Below are 23713 nucleotides of genomic sequence, written 5' to 3'. Positions count from 1 at the left end.
TGTGGTATGACACTCGCTTTCGGATCGGAAGGTCCTGGATTCGAGCCTCGCGCTGGGCGCAAAGTTGAGTCCTTGGAAAAGGCTCTTTACTTACATTCTCTCACCGTACTCAGGTGTAAAACGAGTACCTGGCCGTTAACAGCAGCATCTTTGTCCGAAAAATTGTAATATCGCCTAACAGGCGGCATGTCCCGTCCTACATGTTAAATGTTGCTGTTGACAAGGGACCCTTGTAAAGCGCTTTTAACACATTTAGTGGATATTGCGCTATATAAAGCTCAATTTATTAAGAGATGTTCAACGAATGTAATTTTGGGCGCATAATTTCATATGAGATAAATTTCTGCTTACGTCAAGATAGTTGTGCGATCAAATCGTCACTGCAATGAATTGATTTTTTTTTCCTTTCTTTTATTTTTAATGTTCACTCAATTATGTGCTCGGTGGATTTATACACCAACAAGCAACATTAAATTGAAAAAAAAATGATTTACAATGCGAATGTCCTATTTCATATCAATATATCAAATGATTGAAGTCAAGTCATGTTCTAGGTGGCGTTCCTGACCTCCCACTCCCAGAGTGGGCAGGGAGGCACTTACTCTGTCTTCTATCCCCCCTTTATCTGTTTTCCAACATGCTTTTTGTCTTTGTCTTGGGATGAGATCACTTGGTTTTGTCATGGCCCTGGCCGGATACTCTAGCTGGGAGGGAAACAGTGAATTGTTAAAGTTTTGGGAGATGATAGATTTTGTCTTGTAAATCATCTCTTTGTATTCTGTTATGTTTACTTTATATTATATATGATTTGTAAAGATTTGAGTGTGTTCCTCTTCGTGGGGACCTTTGCTTGTCTCTGGATGAGACTTTTAGGTGATCTCAAACTAAGTTCTTTGATAGTTTGCTCTTGGAATCTACATCTGTTTCCTATTTGAACCAATTCCCCTTTGTTTCACATTTTCTTAGGTGCTTTAATTGTAATTCTGGAACTTTTTACTATCCCATTTTCTTCCTTTTTACTTGTGCTGATATGACAATGCGTAGCAAGCGCGGTAAAACCCTTAAAAACAAAACAAAAACATGTCATATTCATATAACATTGATTTATTGTGTGTATTTCCACTACAGACGGAGGTTTGGTCCACCTCTGCCAACACAACCGAAGGGTGGAAGTCTCAGTGTGTGACTCTTCCTCAAGGGGAGATAAGGCTGTCCTTTGTCGCTGAACGAGGTGAAGCTGTTGAGAAGGCTGCCTTTGGAATTGACGATATTCTTCAACTGGGCACTTCATGTGCAACTTACTACGAACGTGAGAACTCTTTTATTTTGTATACACTTGATTTTATTCATAAAAGGTCAGAAATATTAAGAATTTTAACTATCAATGTTCCATCCATACTTAGTTTTCAGAGATATTGAATAAATGTGCAGCTATGTGGTCTAGTGGTATGATTCTAGTCTTCAGATCAGAAGGTCCAAGGTTTGAGTCCAGCAGTTGAATCCTCGGAAAAAGGTTCTTTACTCACATTCTCTCACCATATTCAGATGTAAAATAAGTACCTGGCTGCTAACAACGTTGTCTCTGTCCGAAAAAATATTGTATTATCGCCTCATAGGCGTCTTGTCTCGTCTTACATGTTAAGTGTTGCTGCTGATGAGGGACATCTTGTTAAGCGCTTTGAACACATTTAGTGGATATTGCACTATATAAGAGGCAGCGTGACTCAGTGGTTCCGTCTTTGCTTCGTACCCAAAAGTTACAGAGTTCGATCAGCCGCTGCTGTGCTCTGTGGCCTTGAGCAAGTCACCTCGCCATAGCTCAATTTGCAGCGCTGCACTGCAGCTGACGCCTGAGTTATTCCAGTCTTCCCTTGGAATAGACCCTAGAGACAAAATTCCCCTATGGGATTAATACAGGGAATTTTATTTTATTTTTTTAAAAAAAATTAAATGCTTGTTAAATGTGAATACTTTGCTGATCTAAATCGATAAGATACAAAAGGACTTTGGGCTAATAAATGCAAATCTGTAACAAAAGCAGAATGGAACATTGGATGGTTAGGGGTCATCTTAATTAGGAAGAATGAACATTGGATGGTTAGGGGTCATCTTAATGAGGATGAATGAACATTGGATGGTTAGGGGTCATCTTAATTAGGATGAATGAACATTGGATGGTTAGGGGTCATCTTAATTAGGATGAATGAACATTGGATGGTTAGGGGTCATCTTAATTAGGATGAATGAACATTGGATGGTTAGGGGTCATCTTAATTAGGATGAATGAACATTGGATGGTTAGGGGTTATCTTAATTAGGATGAATGAACATTGGATGGTTAGGGGTCATCTTAATTAGGATGGATGAACATTGGATGGTTAGGGGTCATCTTAATGAGGATGAATGAACATTGGATGGTTAGGGGTCATCTTAATTAGGATTGATGAACATTGGATGGTTATGGGTCATCTTAATTAGAATGAATGAACATTGGATGGTTAGGGGTCATCTTAATTAGGATGACTCGTTTGATGAAGGCTGTTGATGACATGAACTGGGATGAATTTCAGTCTCTTGTAGATTTCGGGTCTTTCCCTATGGATCGATGGCTGAATGACTAATGTAACACTTCTGGTTTGTTGTTTGTTTGTTTTGTTTTTTTTTGTGTTTTTTTTTTGGGGTGTGTGTGTGTGTGTGTGTGTGTATGTGTGTCTTTGTGTGAAAACCATCAGATAATTCATGACTACGTGACTTACGCCCAGTCTAGTAATGGCAGGCATGTCGCTATCAGGGCTACTATATATAATCTGTCTGTTTTCGTTGTAAATGGGATAAAGTGGCTTTGTTCAATCTATATATAATCTGTCTGTTTCGTTGTAAACGGGATAAAGTGGCTTTGTTCAATCTATATATAATCTGTCTGTTTCGTTGTAAATGGGATAAAGTGGCTTTGTTCAATTTTTAAAATAATTACAGTGACTACTCCCCTTGCAAGTGCAGTGTGAGACAAAACTGTCGGATTCTTTTGCTCTCTCGGTGGACCATGTACATTTTTACACAAAGGGTTATAGAAAATTATGGGTGGGGATCATAGCTCACAACGATTAAGGAATGGTTGCTGATCCCATGCACCTATTTTAAGAGATGATTTTTTTCCCCTTGTGAATCATCTCTATTTTTTTTTTAGATTGATAATTTAGTGCGTGGTAACTGTTAGGTATTGATTTTATTTATTGATGCATTGGTCTGAATGGAGCCACTGTGTGGAACTCATTCTGCATTCCGTCATAGGCACAATACATCTTCCTTCTTTTTTTTTCTTTTTCTGTTCTCCCTTTTATCTGGTCCTCCCCTCATACTTTTTTCTTGGTGCTATTATGGTCTAAAATATGTTGCGATAGAAATGAAACATTCAAAAACCAAAGAACGAAACACCCGATGATTCATAATCATGCTATTTTCTTCTCACTCATCTGGGACTGGAGGATACTTTTTTTTCTCTAAACTCTTCTTACTCTTCGGCCCTTTCCCATACTGCCCTCAAAAATGTCAACATCATCGTTTTCCTCCTCCTTCTCCTCCTCCTCTTCCCCCCCCCCCCCCGCCCCACCTTCTTCCTCCTCCTTCTCTTTCTTTTTTATTTTCTGTCATCTTTCACTATTTCTTCAGTCCCCCCATAATCTTGGATCCGACCTGCATCTTATATTGCATTTATACCAAGACTTATACATCTCGAAATAACCCAATTTCTACAGACACCCGTCCTATATCCAATTGAAAGTATCAGGCCAGCCAGTCTGTGCAGTACACACCTCTATGGAGATAATTCCACGGGTGGACCGTCAAATGAAAAAAATGTGTAGTGGTGTGTACATAGGTGGATCATCAAAGGAAAGAATGTGTAGTGGTGTGTACATAGGTGGATCATCAAAGGAAAGAATGTGTAGTTGGTGTGTGTCTGTTCTGGTATTGCAAGCTTGGCATTGTGCACTCTTCTTTCTGTCTTTTTAAAAAATATATCTTAAAAATGCTTTTTTGTTGTTGTTTATGATACACAAATATGAGCTTTTTCCGAATGTGTTAAAACTTTCTAAGAAGACAAGGCAGGTTAACAAACTCCGAGCATGTTGGTATGGTGAATTTTTGTGTGATGTGATTTTGCACTTCCTGTAGGAATGTTTGTTGTGTTTTTGCACTTCCTGTAAGAGTGTTTGTTGTGTTTTTGCACTTCCTGTAGGAGTGTTTCTTGGACAGAGATGTTCTTGTTCCTGATTGCAATTAACCTTTTCACGCTTATTTCTGAACTTTATTAATTTTTTGTTGTTGTTTGTCTTTGTTCCTGGATGAAAAAGGGCCGATTGCCTAAAACGTACGTCATTCAGCTTACTGTCCTTTTTTTTTGAAGTTATGATATAATTTTCGTTCAGTATTTTTTTGCCACGATGATCTCAATTTGGGGTTTTTAGTGTTCAGTTGTGTTATTTATTTTCTTTCTTTCCCTCCCATAGTAGGCAGGAGTTCACCCTTTGTCTTCTATCCTCTATATCTGTTTTCCGAGTTGCTTTTTGTCTTTGGTTGGGAATGGGATTATATAGTTTTGTCCAAGCCCTGGCCGAAGTCATTGACTGGAAGGGAGGTAGTCAAATGTATAGTTTTAGTTTTGAGAGATGATTTTTTTCCTTGTACGTCATCTCTCTGTTATTTAGTGTTATTTTTTTTTCCTTTAGATAATAATGGTTTGTAAACATTTGAATGTGTTTCTCGTAGTGGGTTTCTGTGGTTGTATCTGGATCTAACTTTTAGATGATCTCAAACTAAGTGCACTGAAAGCATGTTCTTGGAAACTGCATCTGTTCCATATTTGAATCAATTCCCCTTTGTCTTTCTTTTTCTCGTGTGTTTTAAATTCCAAATCTACACCTGTTGACCATCCCATTTTCTTTCTTTTTACTGGCTCTGAAATGACCTCAATGCGTTGCAAGTGCCTTAAAATCCTTTTAAAAATTATTATTTTGATCTTTTTTTCTTTATTATTTCCTTACCTTCCATCTGTCTTTCTATCTTTAAATTTTTTTTTCATTCTTTTATTTTATTTATTTATTTATTTATTTTCGTTTGTTCTGTTTTTATTTTCTTTTTTTTTCTTTTTTTTTCTTTGTGTAATCAAACAAAATTTCCACTGGTTTCCCCATAAATGAAATTCTAGATCCTTATCAATAAATGAAATGCGGTCTTTCTCATACAAGATGATGTAATTATATAGTTTGGACTGCATTATATAATATCAGGTTGATTGGAATTTAAAGTTGGAACCAGGACCGACCATTGTGGTGCTCCTGTTGATGCTTGATTTTGTTTTTCTCTGTCTATTTTTTTGAGGGGTTTAGGAAATGATTTGTATGGTCACAAAGACATTCTATTTTTTTTATCATATTGTTACTTCCAGTGCCTGCTATGGAGTTTTTGGAGTAATCTCTTGTTTGAAAAGACATTGTCAAAAGCTATCGGGATATCAAGTAAAACTATAGCTAGATTGTTCACCAACCTATGTCAAGTACATTTTACAAAGTGACCGTCTTATTTCTATTTGACGCTATAGTCAAATAGGATAACTTGGCTTAAAGAGGAAACTTGTAAGCTTTGGTTTTGTCCCAGCAGGAATATTATTAAGTTTGTGGAAATTATTTCCTTTGATAAGACGTGGAGTCTTTTCGGATGGAAAATAAATGAAAGAAAATAACTGCAAAGTTAAGAAAATTTATAATAATGGATAGGAATAGGATCGTAAAACAAGAACGTTGGTAGTTATCAGGACATGAAAAAATTCTAACAAGTTTGGAAATAGGTTTTGATCCTCTGAAAGTCGTCCGTGGACATAATTCACAGAAGAATTGTTAGATTTATGATTATTTTCTTTGACAAAATATGTCAATAGAGCTTGCTCTTGATCATCGTGAAAGAGAACGTCATGCTCTTGGCACAGAATCCTGTTTTTGATCTCATTGAAGCTGCTTAAAGTTATAACCGGAATATAAATTAAAATGAAATGCAATTTAGATTGGCATTTTTTATTGACTGGATGCTCTGTGGCAATCCAACTATTTCATGTTGGACTGTTTTGTAATCATTGCATTTCAAGGAATATCTTGTACTCTTAACACTTTCCTTGGTCCTTACCGATCATTTTCAGTATTCTCCCAAAATGGCAGGCTTACCCAGCAGAAAAGTTGATTTTTTAAGCTCAAACAAGACACTTTACAAAACAACTTTATGTTCTTTTTAATTGAACAAAGTTTATGATGTACAAAATAAATCTGAATAAGAAGAAAAATGTATATTGTGTTGTAACAAATGTGATAATTTTGCTGTAGGTGGTAAGGAGAGGGTTAAGTCACCCGAATCTACAAGACAAGCTTGAGGTTTGTTTACCCCAATCCTATAATTGTTGTGCAGCTATTTGGTCTGGTGATAGGACACTTGCCTTTTGATTGGTATGTTCTAGTTTTGAGTCCTGCTCTGATCGGTGCATAGTTGAATTGAGTCCTTGGAAAAAGGCTCTTTACTCATGCGGCTATGTGGTCTTGTGGTATGACACTCGCTTTCGGATCGGAAGGTCCTGGGGGTTCGAGCCTGGTGCACGGCGCATAGTTCTTGGAAAATGCTCTTTACTTACATTCTCTCACCGTACTCGGGTGTAAAATGAGTACCTGGCTGTTAACAGTGTTTTCTCTGTTCGAATAGAAATTGTAATATCGCCAACAGGCGTCATGTTCCGTTGCTGTTGGTCAGAGACCCCCTGTAATGAATTGTGAGCACATTCAGTGGATATTGCGATCTATAAAAGCTTTTTTTTTTCTAAAAAAGCTCAATATTCTCTTACATTCTCAGTTGTAAACGAGTACCTGCGTGTTAATAGCATTATTTCTGTCCCAAAAAAGTGTAATAATATCACACCACAGGCGTCATGTCACGTCCTACATGTTTAGTGTTGCTGTTGGTTAGGGACGGACCCCTTGTAAATCGATTTTATTATTTTTAGTCGATATTGTGCTATATAATAAATGCTCAGTTTGTTGTTGTTTATGGGAGTCTGGTTGTAGAATTTTATTCCATCACATCTTTTATGATTCAGTACTAGGCATCCTTCCGTCTCAAGAGACGATGGTTTGCGCCCTGAGTGGCTTTGGTCTCATCAGTCTTGTTGAGAGCAGCGACGGGTGTGACTCGGCAGACCAGTCCATACATGGCAGTCTCTACCGCAGTTGTTGCACACGTAGTTTGACTGTGTGTTTGGTGTTTGGATCTGTTGCCTCTCTTTCCTCCTTGCTCTCCTCTCCTCAAACTTCTTCTTTCTCCTCTCCTCACCTCTTTTTACTCCCTCCATCACCGCATATCTCCAGCCGCTGCGATCGTCAGCCAGCGATTCCCATGATTCAGTATTGAAATGATATGTGTTGTGGTTGATGATGTATTTTATTGTATGCTCTTGGACTTAAGATTTTGCATCCTCTGCATGTCAAAGAAATTGGACTTTAGTTTTTCACCTTATGTCTTTTGTATTCGTGGATAGGTTGAGCACTGGCATGCGTATGTATTGCAATACAATGAGTAGCGAAATATCTTTTGAAAATTTGACCTGGACTTTTGTAAAAAAAATTTAAACAATTTTGAAAAGATTTAACCCGAGGCTGCAAAGAGGAAAGAAGAGAAAGAAGAGATCATGATGATTTATAATAATGATATGAATTAATCACCAAGGGCAGTAATAAGCAAGAAATAATTGACTAACGGAAGGTTTGATTGTTACTAACCTATCTCTTAGTTTTTCACAAATTGAAAATCTATAGCGTAAAGCATTAAGTAAACATTAAAAAGCATTATTGCAAGCATGGTTCGATTCTGATTCAAAATCTGACCTCATATTTATTTCACCATTTTTATCACAATACCATTAATGGTAATAACCAGAGAGATAATATTGTTTGATAGAATTTCTCTCTATGAAAGATACCCGTTTGTTGATATTTGCCGAGTCATCAGACGAAATTCATTTGTTATTTTGGTTTTAAAAATCCGATCATGGTGGTTAGTGAGTTCCATGTCATAGTTAAAGCTTGATGATGCTTTCAATTTTTACACCGAGTTAGGCATGCATGGATTTGCAATTTGAATACTAAAAATCAATTTAAAAATCTAGCATATTTATTATTAAAAGACACTTCCGATTGGTATTTTTCATGACATTTTAATTGGTAAAAAAAAATCCTTTTACAAATACTTACCTTCATTTTTTACTCATTTTTGTGGGTTTGTGGTCTTGTGGTATGACACTCGCCTTCGGACTGGTAGGTCCAGGGTTTGAGTCCGACTTTGAGCAGTGCCAGATTGACTCCTTGAAAAAGGTTCTTTACTGACATTCTCTTCCCATCCCATGCTCAGGTGTAAAATGAGTACCTGTCTGTCGAAAAAAAAAACCAAGAATTTTAACATGGCCTTACAGGCGTCTTATCTTATCTTACACGTTTTGTTATTGACATGGAACTTTGAGCACATTTATTGGATAGTGTGCTGTATACTTTATGGTCTTGTGGTATGACACTCGCCTTCGGACTGGTAAGTCCAGGGTTTGAGTACGCCTTTGAGCAGTGCAAAGGTGACTCCTTGAAAAAGGTTCTTTACTTACATTCTCTTCCCATGCTAAGGTGTAAAATGTCTCTGTCGGAAAAAAATAAGAATTTCAACATGGCCTTCCAGGCGTCTTATCTTATCTTACAAGTCTTGTTATTGGCATTGTGGAACTTTGAGCACATTTATTGGATATTGTGCTGTATACATGCTCAAGATTAATTTGCTTTCTTTTTTTCCTTATTACTAATTCCTCACCATCTTGTAATTCCTAACAGAATCTGCAGGTTTGCCACAACCAACCACAGACCCAGAAACAACGAAGGGGACCAATCAAGGTAAATTGAACTAATATAATATTATGTAGGCCATTGCTCTTCAAACCAGCTGTAGGTTCGGGAGAGGCTATGCCGTCTAGTGGTATGACACTCACCCTCAGATCGGAAGGGCCTGGGTTTGAGAACCTTTCTCTGAGCGGCGAATAGTTGGAGTCCTTCAGAAAAGGCTCTTCACTCACATTCTCTATGAGTACTAAGCAGTTAACAACATTTAAAGATAAAAAACTGAGCAAGTGTGTACGAAAGGTGCCAGACAAAGCAAGTCTGCACAAGTGTCATGTCTCACCCAGCATGTTAAGTGTTGCTGTTGGATTGGGAAACACTTGTAACGTGCTTTGAGCTCATTTAGTAGATATCGTAATATAAAATAGTTAACGTTATTTATTTTTGCTCTAAAAACAAGTTAACAAAATGTTAAGACATTATCTTTTTTTTCCACCCATTATTTTATAATCCATTCTTTCTCTTCTTCCCCTCAGGAAACTGTGCCAGTGATGAGCATCTTCTAATCCATTCTTTCTCTAATAATAATAATAATAATAATAATAATAATGATAATAATAATAATAATGATAATAATAATAATAATAATAATATACATTTATACAGCGCACATTCTCGTGTAAAACACAAGCTCTGGGCACTTTACAATACAAATTATCAATTTTGAGTGAAAAAAAAAAATAATGCAATTAATTCATAGCCAAATCAAGGAATCATAGTGTCAATAAAAACAAATACAGTAAAGATGTGCCTCTTCTTCCCCTCAGGAAACTGTGCCAGTGATGAACATCTTATGATCCATTCTTTCTTTTCTTCCCCCCAGGAAACTGTGCCAGTGATGAACATCTTATGATCCATTCTTTCTCTTCTTCCCCCCAGGAAACTGTGCCAGTGATGAACATCTTATGATCCATTCTTTCTCTTCTTCCCCCCAGGAAACTGTGCCAGTGATGAACATCTTATGATCCATTCTTTCTCTTCTTCCCCCCAGGAAACTGTGCCAGTGATGAACATCTTATGATCCATTCTTTCTCTTCTTCCCCCCAGGAAACTGTGCCAGTGACGAGAAGCCGTGTCGCAATGGAATGTGTCTGAATGCCAACAACTTCTGTGACTCCATCACAGACTGCCTAGATGGATCCGACGAGGAAAATTGTCCATAGATGACCAGAGATTTCCAGTAATTATTCCGATAATCAAATTTCATTATTGGATCATCGTTCGATGGATGGAAGTACTCTCAAACTCAAATCAATGCAAAATATGATGTATTTAATATTACAACGATGTTAAAAAACAAGCCTAGGAATTGTATTCGGTTATATCAGAAATGTTTATATTAATATGTGCATCTAGACCAATCGTGGGTAGTGTAAAAAGTTTAAGCCTCTTGAGTTTATAAGAATGGAAAAAAATGGAACAAATTTGTTTGATTTTCAGTGAGGGTAGTAAACTCAAGAGAGTTAAGTGATTGCGCGCTTTCACAACTTGAAGATTTTGATGTAATTCACCAAAGATTGCAGGTTTTACAATTATTTAGAAAGTATATATCTATAGACCTTTTTAAAACAATCTTCAAAGCATCATTTTACATAGAATGAATACAGATTACCCCCCCCCCTCCCTCTCCCCCTTCTACACGATGATGAAAATCTTGTGCTAACTTAAATATTTCATATTCCAGGAAAAAAAAATCATTTACAAATTGAAGGCCCCAGTTGTAGCTCAAAAATGAAGGAAGTCCAACGGATATCCATCATTTTTTTCTTTCTCTCAAGTGTTGTGTTTCAGTCAATGGCCTGCCTGTCTATAATAACTATTTACCCCTTGGACCAAATTACCCCCATCGCTCAACATTCCCACACTCCTCATGAGACACTCCTCTCAAAGGTCCTGCAACTATTAATTTAGTCAATGTTCTGCTTATTGGACACTTGTTTTGGACACTTGTTTCAAAATAATAGATAAATAAATAGATAATTCTTCTCAGTCATTCACAACATAAAAGATTTAAAGAATGAACGAAATAAATTTAAAAAACTGATATGAAAGTATCAACCATTTAACATAGACAAATTCAAGAATAATTATTTTATGACGTTGATGGTGTTGACGATTGAATATGATGATGATGATGATGATGAATATATCACTAAAATGCTTGACATATTAAATTTTTTTAGTGTGTGTGTCGAATACTATAGTAAAGTCTGTCACCACAAGCTGATGACTGTGACATGATATAAGTGTAGAAGGTTCCAATCCGGTCGGGGACTGTGGGATAGTAGCTGTTCTCAAGGACGAATGCTCAGATAAAAATAGCAAAGACCGAGCTTATAAATTGATTGAAATGATAATCATGCCAAATTTTGACAAAACGTATTTGGCGAGAAAATTATTATTTATTTACTCCAAAAACATTGATTCTCCTGAAGATTTTAACTTAAATTCCATTGGTATTCATGAATATGCATAACCTTCCCCAAAGAAGACTGGTTTCCTATGATTTCTCACTTTTTACCGGTCAACCCATGATCCCAATGGGCTACAACAGACATGACGTCACTTCCCTTGTAATGACGCATAGTAATGTAGTAACTGGTTCTAAACTATCGAAACAATGGCGGACGCCCCTATGAAATATTTCTCAGACGATCATAAAAGTGTTTTCAGAAGATTTAAAAAATATAAATATGATCATGTTTTGACTTTTATACATTCTGATCACACGACATGTGAAAAAGTTCTAGCCAGCATGAAGAATAAAAAGTACCAATTTTCGTTGTTCAGAACCAAGCTGCTCGTTGCTGGGCGATGTGATATCAGACTATTGAATGCTATTATTTATGAATTCAAACGACACTCACTCAGTGTGTCAAAGATTTTTTAACCTGAGATTATTTGGGAGGGAAAAGGCTGTTCAAGTATTCATAGGAGTTGGTGAGGAATTTCTCTTGACATATCTTGTGTTGTATGTTACGATGATCACTGATTTGTTTTGTATTTTTTAATGTGTGTATAGCTTTTATACTTTTATAGCGTCATTTTAATTTTAATTATTATTATTATAATCATGATGTGAACATTATATCTGATTTGTTTGTTATTGTTATGAATTTTTGATTTTAACAAAACTCTATAAAATTTCATGGTGTAAATTTTTGAACCAGTTAACTCTCTCCTTGCCAGCCATTTTCAGGATTCTCCCCAAAATCTTCACACCCAACTAACACAAAAATATTTTTTTTTATCACTCAAACACGATAGCTGCAAGTTCTTGCGATAAATAATTTCTTTAGCAAAACATGCTCTACAACACACTGTTCATTTTGTTTAAATTTTATGATATACAAGAGAAATTTGAATAAGAAAAATGTTGGTTGTATCGTAACGAATGTGACGATTTTCCTATAGTTGGTAAGGAGAGGGTTAAACTCATCCTTTTTTTTTTTTTTTTGTTCAAAAATGTTTACGATCCACAGTGCTTGGCAGCTTAGTGTTTAACATTGATTTTTTTATAGTTCAGGGACAGGGGATTTTATTTGACACAGGTCGTGTATGTAAAAAAACAAGAGACATACTTTTATATATTACTTGTAGTACGTACGCATAATGAATATTTTTGGTTTTATCTTCCAGTGAAGTCTTTTTCGTTGCATATATCAATCACAATACTGGAAATGTGGTACATAAGAAAACATTTTTTTCATGTCTTATAAGTAACCTTTTACTTTAAATATCAATGGGCACGATCTATATTAACTTTCCATGTGCTCGAGGTCATTGGTCACATTGCAAATTGTGCTCAAAGTGACCTACATAGTGAAATGTGTTCACAGATTTTGAACTATCTAACATCACGATTGGTCATTGTGTTCGGCTTGACACATGGATGTGATTATATCTTTAATAAACAAAGCATCGTGTTTACATTTGTTCAGAAATGTCCAATCATTGGACAGCAACAAATCACGTGATTGATGACTCGGTTGGACGGAAACATGAATATAGATCGCTCCCATTGGTTAAGATGATTGCGCACATATGAAAAATATGAAGATAACAAACCTGTAACTTATTTAGAAGAGGATATTGACTTCTTTTGGACCCTCAAATTTAAGTCATGAAAGCAAACTTTTCTGTGCAGCTATGTGGACTTGTGGCATGACACTCGCTTTCTGATTGGAAGGTCTTCGATTCGAGCCTCAGTTGACACATAGTTGAGTCCTTGGAAAAAGCTCATTACTCACATTCTCACTGTACTCAGGTGTAAAATGAGTACCTGGCCGTTAACAGTGTTTTTTTATGTTTGAAAAAAAAAGTTGTAATATCGCCTAACAGACACCATGTCTCGTTCTACATGTTACGTGTTGTTGGTCAGGGACCCCTCGTAAAGTGTTTTGAGTATGTTTAGTGGATATTGAGCTATATAAAAGCTCACGTTTTTAAAATATTTTTTAATGATTAAAAAAAAAAAGTATATAGATATGTATTAATTATATTCCTACTGAAATGAAATTTTATTAGAAATGCTGAAAATTTTATTATATAAATACATTCATACAGAGTGATTCAATAGAATGAAGAGTTGTTTTCCAAAACTTATCTCTTATTTTCCCCCTGGGTGGGGTTCCTGACCTCCCATAGTGGGCAGGGGGGTACATACTGTGTCTTCTATCCCCTTATATCTGTTTTCCAACATGCTTTCTGTCTTTGTCTTTGAATGAGATTACTTGGTTTTGTCCTGGCCCTGGCCGGAGTCCTAGCTGGGAGGGGAACAGTCAAATGCATAGTTATTGTTTTGAGAGATGATAATTTTTTTTTCCTTGTAAATCATCTCTCTGTTATGTATTATGATATTTGTTATTTTGAATGTATGATTTTAGCACTTGAGTGTGTTCCTCTTTGTTGGATTTTGTGCTTGTGTCCGGATGAGACTTATAGGCGATTTCAAACTAAGTACATTGGTGGTATGCTATGATCCCTATTTGTTCCGAGTTCCCCTATGTCTTACTTTTTCTCGGGTGCTTTATTTGTAATTCTAGAACTTGTTACTATCCCATTTTCTTCCTTTTTACTGGCGCTGATATGACCTTGATGTGTTGCAAGCGCCGTAAAACCCTTAAAAACAAACAAACAACGAACTTTACAGAATTATCTGATCACCCTGTGTGTAATTGAAAACCAGATAAAAAAAAAACAAATGGCCTATTAGTGTCGTGTTACCCCTAAAATGAAAAAAAAATTAATACAAAATGAAGAGAGCATATTTCTACTGACCACGTACATTATGGGTCAAAGAGATGCGGTGCCCTATATATAGACATTGATGCCATTTTAAAAAAAATTTAAATATAATTTCCATGACAAATGTGGTGTGTATTTATTTATTTGTTTATTCATAAACTTTGAAATCATTTTTTTTTTGGGTATGGTTTTGAGAGAGAGAGAGAGAGAGAGAGAGAGAGAGAGAGAGAGAGAGAGAGAGAGAGATGGTATGAACATTTCGTATATTGCCTTTTATAACAGCATCCATGCTGGAGAAGCTGGGTGGGGTTCCTACCTCCCATAGTGGGCAGGGAGGTACTTATTGTGTCTTCTATCCCCCTATATCTGTTTTCCAACTTGCATTTTGTCTTTGTCTTGGAATGAGATTGCTTGGTTTTGTCCTGGCCCTGGTCGGGGTCCTGGCTGGGAGGGAAACAGTCGAATGCATAGTTATTGTTTTGGGAGATGATATTTTTTCCTTGTAAATCATCTCTCTGTTATGTATTATTATATTTGTTCTAATTTATAATGTAAGCATTTGAGTGTATTCCTCTTAGTGGGGGCCGTGCTTTTGTCCGGATGAGACTTATTGGTGATCTCAAACTAAGAACATTGATGGTATGCTCTTGGAATCTACATCTGATCCCTATTTGTTCCCAGTTCCCCTTTGTCTTACTTTTTCTTGGATGCTTTAATTGTAATTCTAGAACTTTTTACTGTCCCATGTTCTTCTTTTTACTGGCGCTGCTATAACCTAAATGTGTTGCAAGCGCCGTAAAACCCTTAAAAAACAAAAACAAAATTGCTGGAGAAGATAGTGACTAAATTTGCCTGCTAAGTTATCACCCCTGACATAACCATTCAATATTTCTTTATAATTTACTTCAACCTTATCAAACGATTATCTCCCCCCCCCCCCCTCTCCGTCCCTCATCCATTAAACCCTCTCTTACCAATCCCCCCCCCCCCCGTGGTCCTGATAGCTCAGTTGGTAGAGTACTCGCTTTACAATCAAGGGGACCGAGATCGATCCCCGGTTCTGTCAAGGTTTGTTTTTTTTCTAACCTCCTCGTCCACCCAGCAGTGATTGGGTAGCTGGGTCTGTTAGATCTGGTGGAAGTACTTTGCGATAGACTAGCTTCCTATCCAAAGGGTAGCAAGCATTTGCTATTGGCCGTTTCATGCTATAGAAATTGGGATAAACTCTGGTTCTGTGGACCAAATGGCTCTGAAGGACTACTTTACCTGCTATAGGAAAACTGTCGCATTCGTTACGATGCAACCAACAATTTTCTCATTCTCATGTCTATTGTACATCACAAAATATGAATTATTTTTAAAATTATTTTTGTTATAGCAAAAAAAAAAAAAAAAACTCATTTTGCAGAACAATATTTTGTATAGAATGTTCTAGTTGCTTTTATGTTTGCGTCATTGCGAAAGAAAAATCTATTTCATTTTTGTATTTGTTGGTTGAGAAGTTTCGGGGAAATAATTGAAAATGGCTGCTAAAGAGGCAATAGGCTTCAACAGTCGTGACGTCACTTCCTTCGTAATGACTCATAGTAACTTAGTAATGGAATACTTATCCGACGAACAGAGAAAACATTATAAATCTGATCATGTTTTGAGTTTTATACATTCTGATCACATGACATTTGAAAAAGTTCTAGCCAGACTGAAGAATAAAAAGTTTTGATTTTCTTTGTTTAGAACCAAGCTGCTCGTTGCTGGGGGGATGGGACATCAGACTGTTGAATCATATTAAGCGTTATTAAAATAGTTTAGTTGACGCTGACATGGCTGAAAACTATCGCAAACGAAGTTCCATCTTTTAAAAATTTAAAACAAACAAATCTTGCATGTTAAAAAGAATATCTTTTTTTCCCTTTGACCTTGACCTTTACCTTATACATAAAATTGAAATGCAATGTAAACACTGGAAGCTTTCAGTAATTAAAATAACGAAAAATTGATAGAATATGAATAAAATATGTCAAAGAATAAATTAAGAGGGGGGGGGGGGGTTGAAGAGAATTGGAAAGAGTTTGAAGGGAAGGAGAGATATAATGTATGGACGTAGACCGACGTGAACATATTTTGTAGGTCTGATAACCGAACGCAATTATGGGCTTTGTTTGACACTGTTGTAATGGACAATATATATATATATATATATATATATATATATATATATATATATATATTTATATATATATATATGGCTTTACAACAATGTGCCCCCCCCCCCCCTCCAAATAAAATCGGGTTATCCGACCTGCAAATAAGTGCCGGTGGGTACAGACGTATATATATATATATATATATATATATATATATATATATATATATATATATATATATAGAGAGAGAGAGAGAGAGAGAGAGAGAGAGAGAGAGAGAGAGAGAGAGAGAGAGAGGATGAATCTCGATAACTATGTTTATACAAAATTAAAATCGTTGCCATGGTAACAGCATATTCCGTGAATCTGTAAATACGATAATATATAATAATAATAATACTATTAATATTACCATTTAAAAAAATTCTTTATTCATAAAAATAAAATCAACTGTGATATCGGTGTAGATTAGGACCAACATTATTATTATCAGATTAATGATAAAACTATAGGGAGTTGTTATAATAATGATAATGATGATGAGTTGATCATGAAATGCTTTATTGTGTTCAAGTATCACTGTCACTGTACTTGTTTGTGTAATGATCTAACGCTATGTATGACAAATGGTTCATTAAGTGAAATGACCAAAAATTGTAAATATTACCCATTCTGCTTAGTTGTACCTGTTTTTGTTTTGTTTTTTTTTTTGTTTTTGTATTTTTATATCATGTAATATTTATATATACATTTATGATTGTATTTGTATATTTTTACTGTGACCAGATGGTTCTTTTTTATACCGCAAACAAACAAGTTGAATTTGAATTTAATTTTCCAAGAACATATTTTGGTAGTGAATTATGTATCAGATAACTGTCGAAAGTGACATATTATTCTGGATCTGGGTGGGGTTCATGACCTCTCATTGTGGGCAGGGAGGTCGCTTACTCTGTCTTACACCCCTATATTATCTTTTTTTTTCAAACTTTCTCTTTGTTTTTGTCTTGGAATGAGATTACTTGGTTTTGTCCTTTCCCTTGTCAGATTCATTTGCTGGGAGGGAAACAGTAATATGGTTAAAGATGTGGGGGAGGCGCTGTTTCACCCCCCCCCCCCCTTGTATATCATCGCTCTATTATGTTTTGTTAGTTATGTTTTATGTTTATGATTTATACTGTAAACATTAGAGTGTATTCCTCTTACTTAACTGGGAACCTGTGCTGGAGTCAGGATGAGACTTTTAGGTGATCTCAAACTAAGAATGTATATTGTTGGCATGTCCTGGGAATCTGCATCTGTTTCTATTTAAACCCCCCTTTGTCTTACTTTCTCTTGGGTGCTTTAATTGTAATTCTAGAACTTTTTCCTATCCCATTTTCTTCCTTTTTCCTGGCGCTGATATAACCTAAATGTGTTGCAATCGCCGTAAAACCGTTAAAAACAAAAACAAAAGCAAACACTATCCCATTTTCTTCCTTTTTATTGGCGCTGATATGACATGTGTAGCAAGCCCCATAAAACCCTTAAAAATATAGGCAAAACAAACCAATTCCCCTTTGTCTTATTTTTTCTTGGACGCTTTAATTATAATTCTAGAATTTTTTATTCTTCCATTTTCTGTCTTTTTACTAGTCGCTGAAATGACCCAAAAGTGTCATAACCGCCGTACAACCCTTAATTAATTGGGTGGGGTTCCCGACCTCCCATAGCGGGCAGGGAGGTCTCTTGCTGTGTCTTCCGTATCCCTCTATGGGTTTTTCAATTGCTTTCTTCTGTCTTTACCTTGGAATGAGATTACTTAGTTTTGTCCTTACCCTGGCCGGAGTCCTTGGCTGGGAGGGAAACAGTCGAATGTACAGGTATAGTTTTGGGATATGATATTTTTTTTCTCCTTGTAAATCATCTCTCCGATGATATGTGCTGTTATTGTTTTAAATTTTTAACACATGATTTGTAAACATTTGAGTGTTTTCCTCTTAGTGGCATCTTGTGCTTGTGTCTGGATGAGACTTTTGGGTACCTAATCTCAAAGTACACTGATCGTGTGCTCTTGGAATCCACATGTTACTTACGTGAGTCTTAATTTTTTTCTCAAGTCCTTTTAATTGTACCTCTAGAATGTTTTTACTATCCAATTTTCTTCCTTTTTACAGGCGCTGATATGAACTAAATGTGTTGCAAGCGCCGTAAAACCCTTAAAAACCATAAAATTAAAGAGCGTTAATTAAACTGAAGCAACGACTTTAAAATGAAGTCTTCATTTACTACTTTTTGTCATGAAATAGAGAATAATATATTATCATACATTTTACGGTATTTCATATTCAATTCTTTCATTTGTAGAAAAAAAAAAAAAAAAACAACCCAAATCATTGACATTTTTTCTTCAAATAAATTTTGTATTTTATTAACCACTTTGTTGACATTGTAGTTTTGTTTATGTTTGCTTAGCTGGGTAGGGTTCCTGATCCCATAGTGATATTAGAAGGACGATGTTTTCTGAAAATATTTTTAATACACGTCTTTCTAGATTAGAGATCTCGTTAGCTCAGCTGGTAGAGCACTCGCTTCGCACGCAAGGGGACAATGATCGATCCCGGGTGAAGTTTTTTTTTTTTCTGACCCCCCCCCCCCCATCCCTGTGTCTTCCCAGCAGAAATGGGTAGCTGGGTCTATTAGATATGGAGGAAAATACTTTAAGATGGATTAGCGTCCTGTCAAAGGTTAACAGGCAATTGTTATTGTCCAGTTCACGCTATAGAAACCGGGATAAACTTCGGGTCCATGGGACTCCAAAGGCCTACCTTTTTTTCTCGTCTTTTTATAGATAGTATCGCTTGGCTCAGAAGCTCACAACATTGCCATTGTCTGGATAATACAGTTAAGTGAGCATTACTCATAAACATGGATGGCAAAAAACAATAACAAAGACCCGAGTGACGTCAGCAACATTATATCTACAGATGGTTCGAAGATGACGTCACTCAGGTCTTTATTATTGTTTTTTGCCATCCGCGTTTATGACTAATGCTCACTGAACTGTATTAACCCGACTATAAACGTTCATGGATACACACAGTTTTGTGCGTTGGTCCGTTATACTTCCGGATGGCAATGTTGTGAGCTTCTTAGTTAAGCGCATACTATCTATAGTACGGCAGTTAATTAGTTAAGCTACACGATATAATGCTGACCTGCCAACTTAAGATAATATTATTAACTCGTAGTTTTTAGGAGATAGAAATTTTTGTTGCTATAGTAACTTTATGGATCAACAATTTACTTTCATAAAGGATAAATAACACTTCGAAATCCTCAAAATGATGTAGTCTGGAATCAACGGTCATTTTAATAAGTTTTAATGACGTTGAGATGCTCATAAAGTTCTGAAAAATGCTTCAACAGTAGCAACCTCACTTCCCTCGTAATGACGCATGGGAACTTATCGGAACAATGGCGGACGCCCTTAAAAAATTTCCCCGACGAGCATAAACGCGTATCCAGAGGAATAAAAAAACACATTATAAATCTGATCATGTTTTGACTTTTACACATTCTGATCACAAGACATATGAAAAGTTCTAGCTGGGTGGGGTTCCTGACCTCCCATAATGGGCAGGGAGGTACTTACTGTGTCTTCTATCCCTCTATATCTGTTTTCCAACTTGCTTTCTGTCTTTGTCTTGGAATGAGATTACTTAGTTTTGTCCTGGCCCCGGCATGTTGGCCTTACTGAGAGGGAAACAGTCAAATGCCTAGTTATTGTTTTGGGAGATGATCTTTTTTTTCTTGTAAATCATCTCTCTGTTATGTATTATTATATTTGTTATTTTTAATGTATAATGTAAGCATTTGAGTGTATTCCTCTTTGTTGGATTTTGTGCTTGTGTCCGGATGAGACATAGGTGTTCTCAAACTAAGTACATTGGTGGTATGCTCTTAGAATCTACATCTGATCCCTATTTGTTCTCAGTTCCCCTTTGTCTTACTTTCTCTTGGGTGCTTTAATTGTAATTCTATAACTTTTTACTATCCCATTTTCTTCCTATTTATTGGCGCTGATATAACCTAAATGTGTTGCAAGCGCCGTAAAACCCTTAAAAACAAGCAAAAACAAACAAAAGTTCTAGCCAGCATGAAGAATAAAAAGTACCGATTTTATTTGTTAAGAGCCACGATGGCCGCCGTTGCTGGGCGACGTGACATCAGACTATTGAATCCAATTGGAGCCAATATTTCGTAATTCTACGATTTTTTTGTAGTAGTAGACATGTTTGTATAATAAATGAGCTTTTTTTCACTAAGCACAATATCCACTAAATGTGCTCAAAGCGCTTTACAAGGGGTCCCTGGCCTACAGCAACACTTAACATGTAGGACGAGACGACATGACGCCTGTAAGGCGATATTATAATTTTTTTCGGACTGAGACAATAATGCAAACGGTCAGGTACTCATTTTATACCCGAGTGCGGTGAGAGAATTTGAGTAAAGAGTCTTTTCCAAGGACTCAATTATGCGCCGAGCGAGGCTCGAACCCAGGACCTTCCGATCTGACAGCGAGTGTCATACCACAAGACCACATAGCCTCACGTAAGCCATTGATATGGGGTACGGAACGAACAATCACAATAATATCAATAATTCTTTCCAAGGGCAGGGCAAATAATATACCATGGTGATATAACGGGTCTTTGGCACTCTTGTCAAATAAACGCCAACTTATGGTTCTTGATTCCTTTCTAGGAGTGACACAAATGTGAATCAATTAATTCATATCTTACCTTAGTGCAGTACATCATCTACCTACTGGGGTGTCAATAAGTAACTGGGTCTTTGGAACTCTTGTCAAACAAATGCCAACTTATGGTTCTTTATTCCTTTGTATAAGTGACGCAAATGTGAATCAATTAATTCATATCTTACCTTAGTGCAGGACATCATTTACTGCGGTGTCAAGAATACCTGACTACAGGGAATGACGGATATGAAACGGGTCTTTGGCACCCTTGTCGAACAAATGCTATATTATGGTTCTTTTTCGCGCCTCTCTAGAAATGACATAATGTGAATCATTAATTCATATCTTACCTGTGTACCGGACACCATCGACTCGGATGTGAATGAGTAACTGGCTACAAGAAGTGACCGATTTATAACGGGTCTTTTGCACTCTTGTCAAACAAATGCTAGATTATCATTCTTATTCACGCCTTTCTAGAAATGACGCAAATGTGAATCATTAATTCATATCTTACCTTAGTGCAGGACATCATCTACTCGGGTGTCAATGAGTACCTGACGACATGAAGTGACAGAGGTATAACGGGTCTTTGGCACTCTTGTCAAATAAATGCTAATTTATAATTCTTCTTATTCATGCCTTTCTAGAAATAACGCAAATGTGAATATTAATTCTTATCTTACCTTGGTACAGGACACCATCTACTCAGGTATCAAGGAGTACCTGAATGCAGGCAGTGACAACTATCTTAAGAGAGTTTTAGAAAAAGACGCTTCATAGGCAACTAGGACTGTTTGAAATGGAAATATGGTCGCAGGTCCCCTGCTGGAGGATTAAATGAATCATTGTGAAACGCATTGAGTATTGAAATGCGCAATATAAATGTTCAAATTGTTATATAATTTATAGTTTACCAGTATTCTGTGCGGCTAAGTGGTCTTGTGGTATGACCCTCGCTTTCGGATTGGAAGGTCCTGGGTTCGAGCCGCGCTCGGCGCATAGTTAAGCCATTCTCTCACCGTACTAAGGTGTAAAATGAGTACCTGGCCCTCTTGAGCGTTGTCTATGTCCGAAAAAAAAAATTGTAATAATACTGATTTAATTGTTCTGGCACTTTTCTACTCACTTCATCTCTTGTTGTTACCAACATAAGTGCCTGCTCCACTCACTTTTTGAATTAAAAATTCACCCCATATAGATAGTATGCAGATGACGTCACTCAGGCCTTTGTTATTGTTTTTGCCATCCGCGTTTGTGAGTTGTTCTCACTAAACTGTATTAACCAGACTATAAAAGTTCATGGTTACACAGAGTTTGTGTGTTGGTCCGTTATACTTCCGGATGGCAATGTTGTGAACTCCTTGGCCAAGCGCATTCTATCTATACCGGAGCATACTCAATGTCTCAATCGTTTCTATGTTACATGCTTGTGTTGAGAATATTATTGGCTATTAAGCTTAACTGCTGGTCAAATAACTTCGCGATGGTTGTGTGCGAGCAAACCGGCGGTCTCCAGATGTGGGTGAGAGAGAGTTCTAGAAATGACTTGGGTTTGATACGAATATTTTTGTGTTCGTGGATAGCTCACACGGTAGAGCCACGCTCTCACCTGCCAGGCAGAGGAGTTGTCGTACCAATAGGGTCGCAGGTCCAAACCCCACCACCGCCGCGGGAAAAAAAAAAAAATGTTATTCTCTATTGTCTTCTGGCACTTTTCTACTCACTTCTTATCTTGTTGATTTAATTGTTACAGCTTTGCACTTCATTGCCTTTCTCCGAGGACAACTGTAGAGGGAACAAAGTTGACGTCACTCAGCTCTTTGTTATTATTTTTAGACAGTCTGCTAGTGACTAGTTCTCACTAAATTATATATCAATCAAGACTATAAACGATAAAGATTACACACAATGGTTTGTTTTTGGGATGTACAGTTTGGCTGGCGAATGTTGTGAGTAATTTACCGAAACGCATAGCATCAATATTATAGATAGAACGAATATGACGTCAATCAAGTCTTTGTTATTGTTTTTGCCATCCACATTTATGAGTACTTATCACTAAACTGTATGAACCAGACAATAAAAGTTCATGGTTACACATTGTTTTCTGCATGTGTGATGGTCCGTTCTACTTCCGGATGGCAATGTTGTGAGCTTCTTAGCCAAGCGCATACTATCCATATCTACGATACCGGTACACCCTACAAGTAAAAACCTGACAATTGATTTATTATTAAGCTACTGTTAATTTAATGACCTTCCGTTTGATGACGTTGGAAGTTAGAACCGTGGTGGAGTGCGGCGTGACACATCAACACGTTAATGGAGCGTATTATGAGTGTGTCTCTGCAGTGCCGCGGTAGCACATTAACACATTGACACTTTAACACTTTAACACGTTAACCGCCAAACAGATTTTCTTACAGACCGTTATTATTATTATTATTATTATTATTATTATTATTATTATTATTATTATTATTATTATTATTATTATTATAGTTTTTATCATTATAATTATAGTTTTCTTCATCATCATCATCATCATCATCATCATTATTATTATTATTATTATTATTATTATTATTATTATTATTATTATTATTATT

General features: G+C 36.4%; 1 protein-coding gene across 11 annotated transcripts in view; it reads left to right on the top strand.

Annotated features, from left to right (window-relative positions):
• LOC144957386 (uncharacterized) overlaps window positions 1–13308 on the top strand; it is a 295052-nt gene extending 281744 nt beyond the window's left edge. For all 11 annotated transcript variants that reach the window (XM_078888647.1, XM_078888642.1, XM_078888640.1 and 8 more), the window contains 3 exons: window positions 1129–1309; window positions 8904–8963; window positions 10014–13308. In XM_078888647.1, coding sequence (XP_078744773.1) covers window positions 1129–1309; window positions 8904–8963; window positions 10014–10129 — 357 coding nt within the window. In that variant the 3' untranslated portion in view covers window positions 10130–13308. The remainder of the gene's footprint in view (window positions 1–1128; window positions 1310–8903; window positions 8964–10013) is intronic.
• The last annotated feature ends 10405 nt before the right edge of the window (window positions 13309–23713 follow it).

The sequence above is a fragment of the Berghia stephanieae genome, chromosome 11, assembly GCF_034508935.2.
Source record: "Berghia stephanieae isolate SIO BIC M18660-M18661 chromosome 11, UCSD_Bste_1.3, whole genome shotgun sequence".
Taxonomy (NCBI): Eukaryota; Metazoa; Mollusca; class Gastropoda; order Nudibranchia; family Aeolidiidae; genus Berghia; species Berghia stephanieae.
The sequence above is the reverse complement of the archived record's forward strand: the minus strand, read 5'-3'. Positions and strand labels throughout refer to the sequence as shown.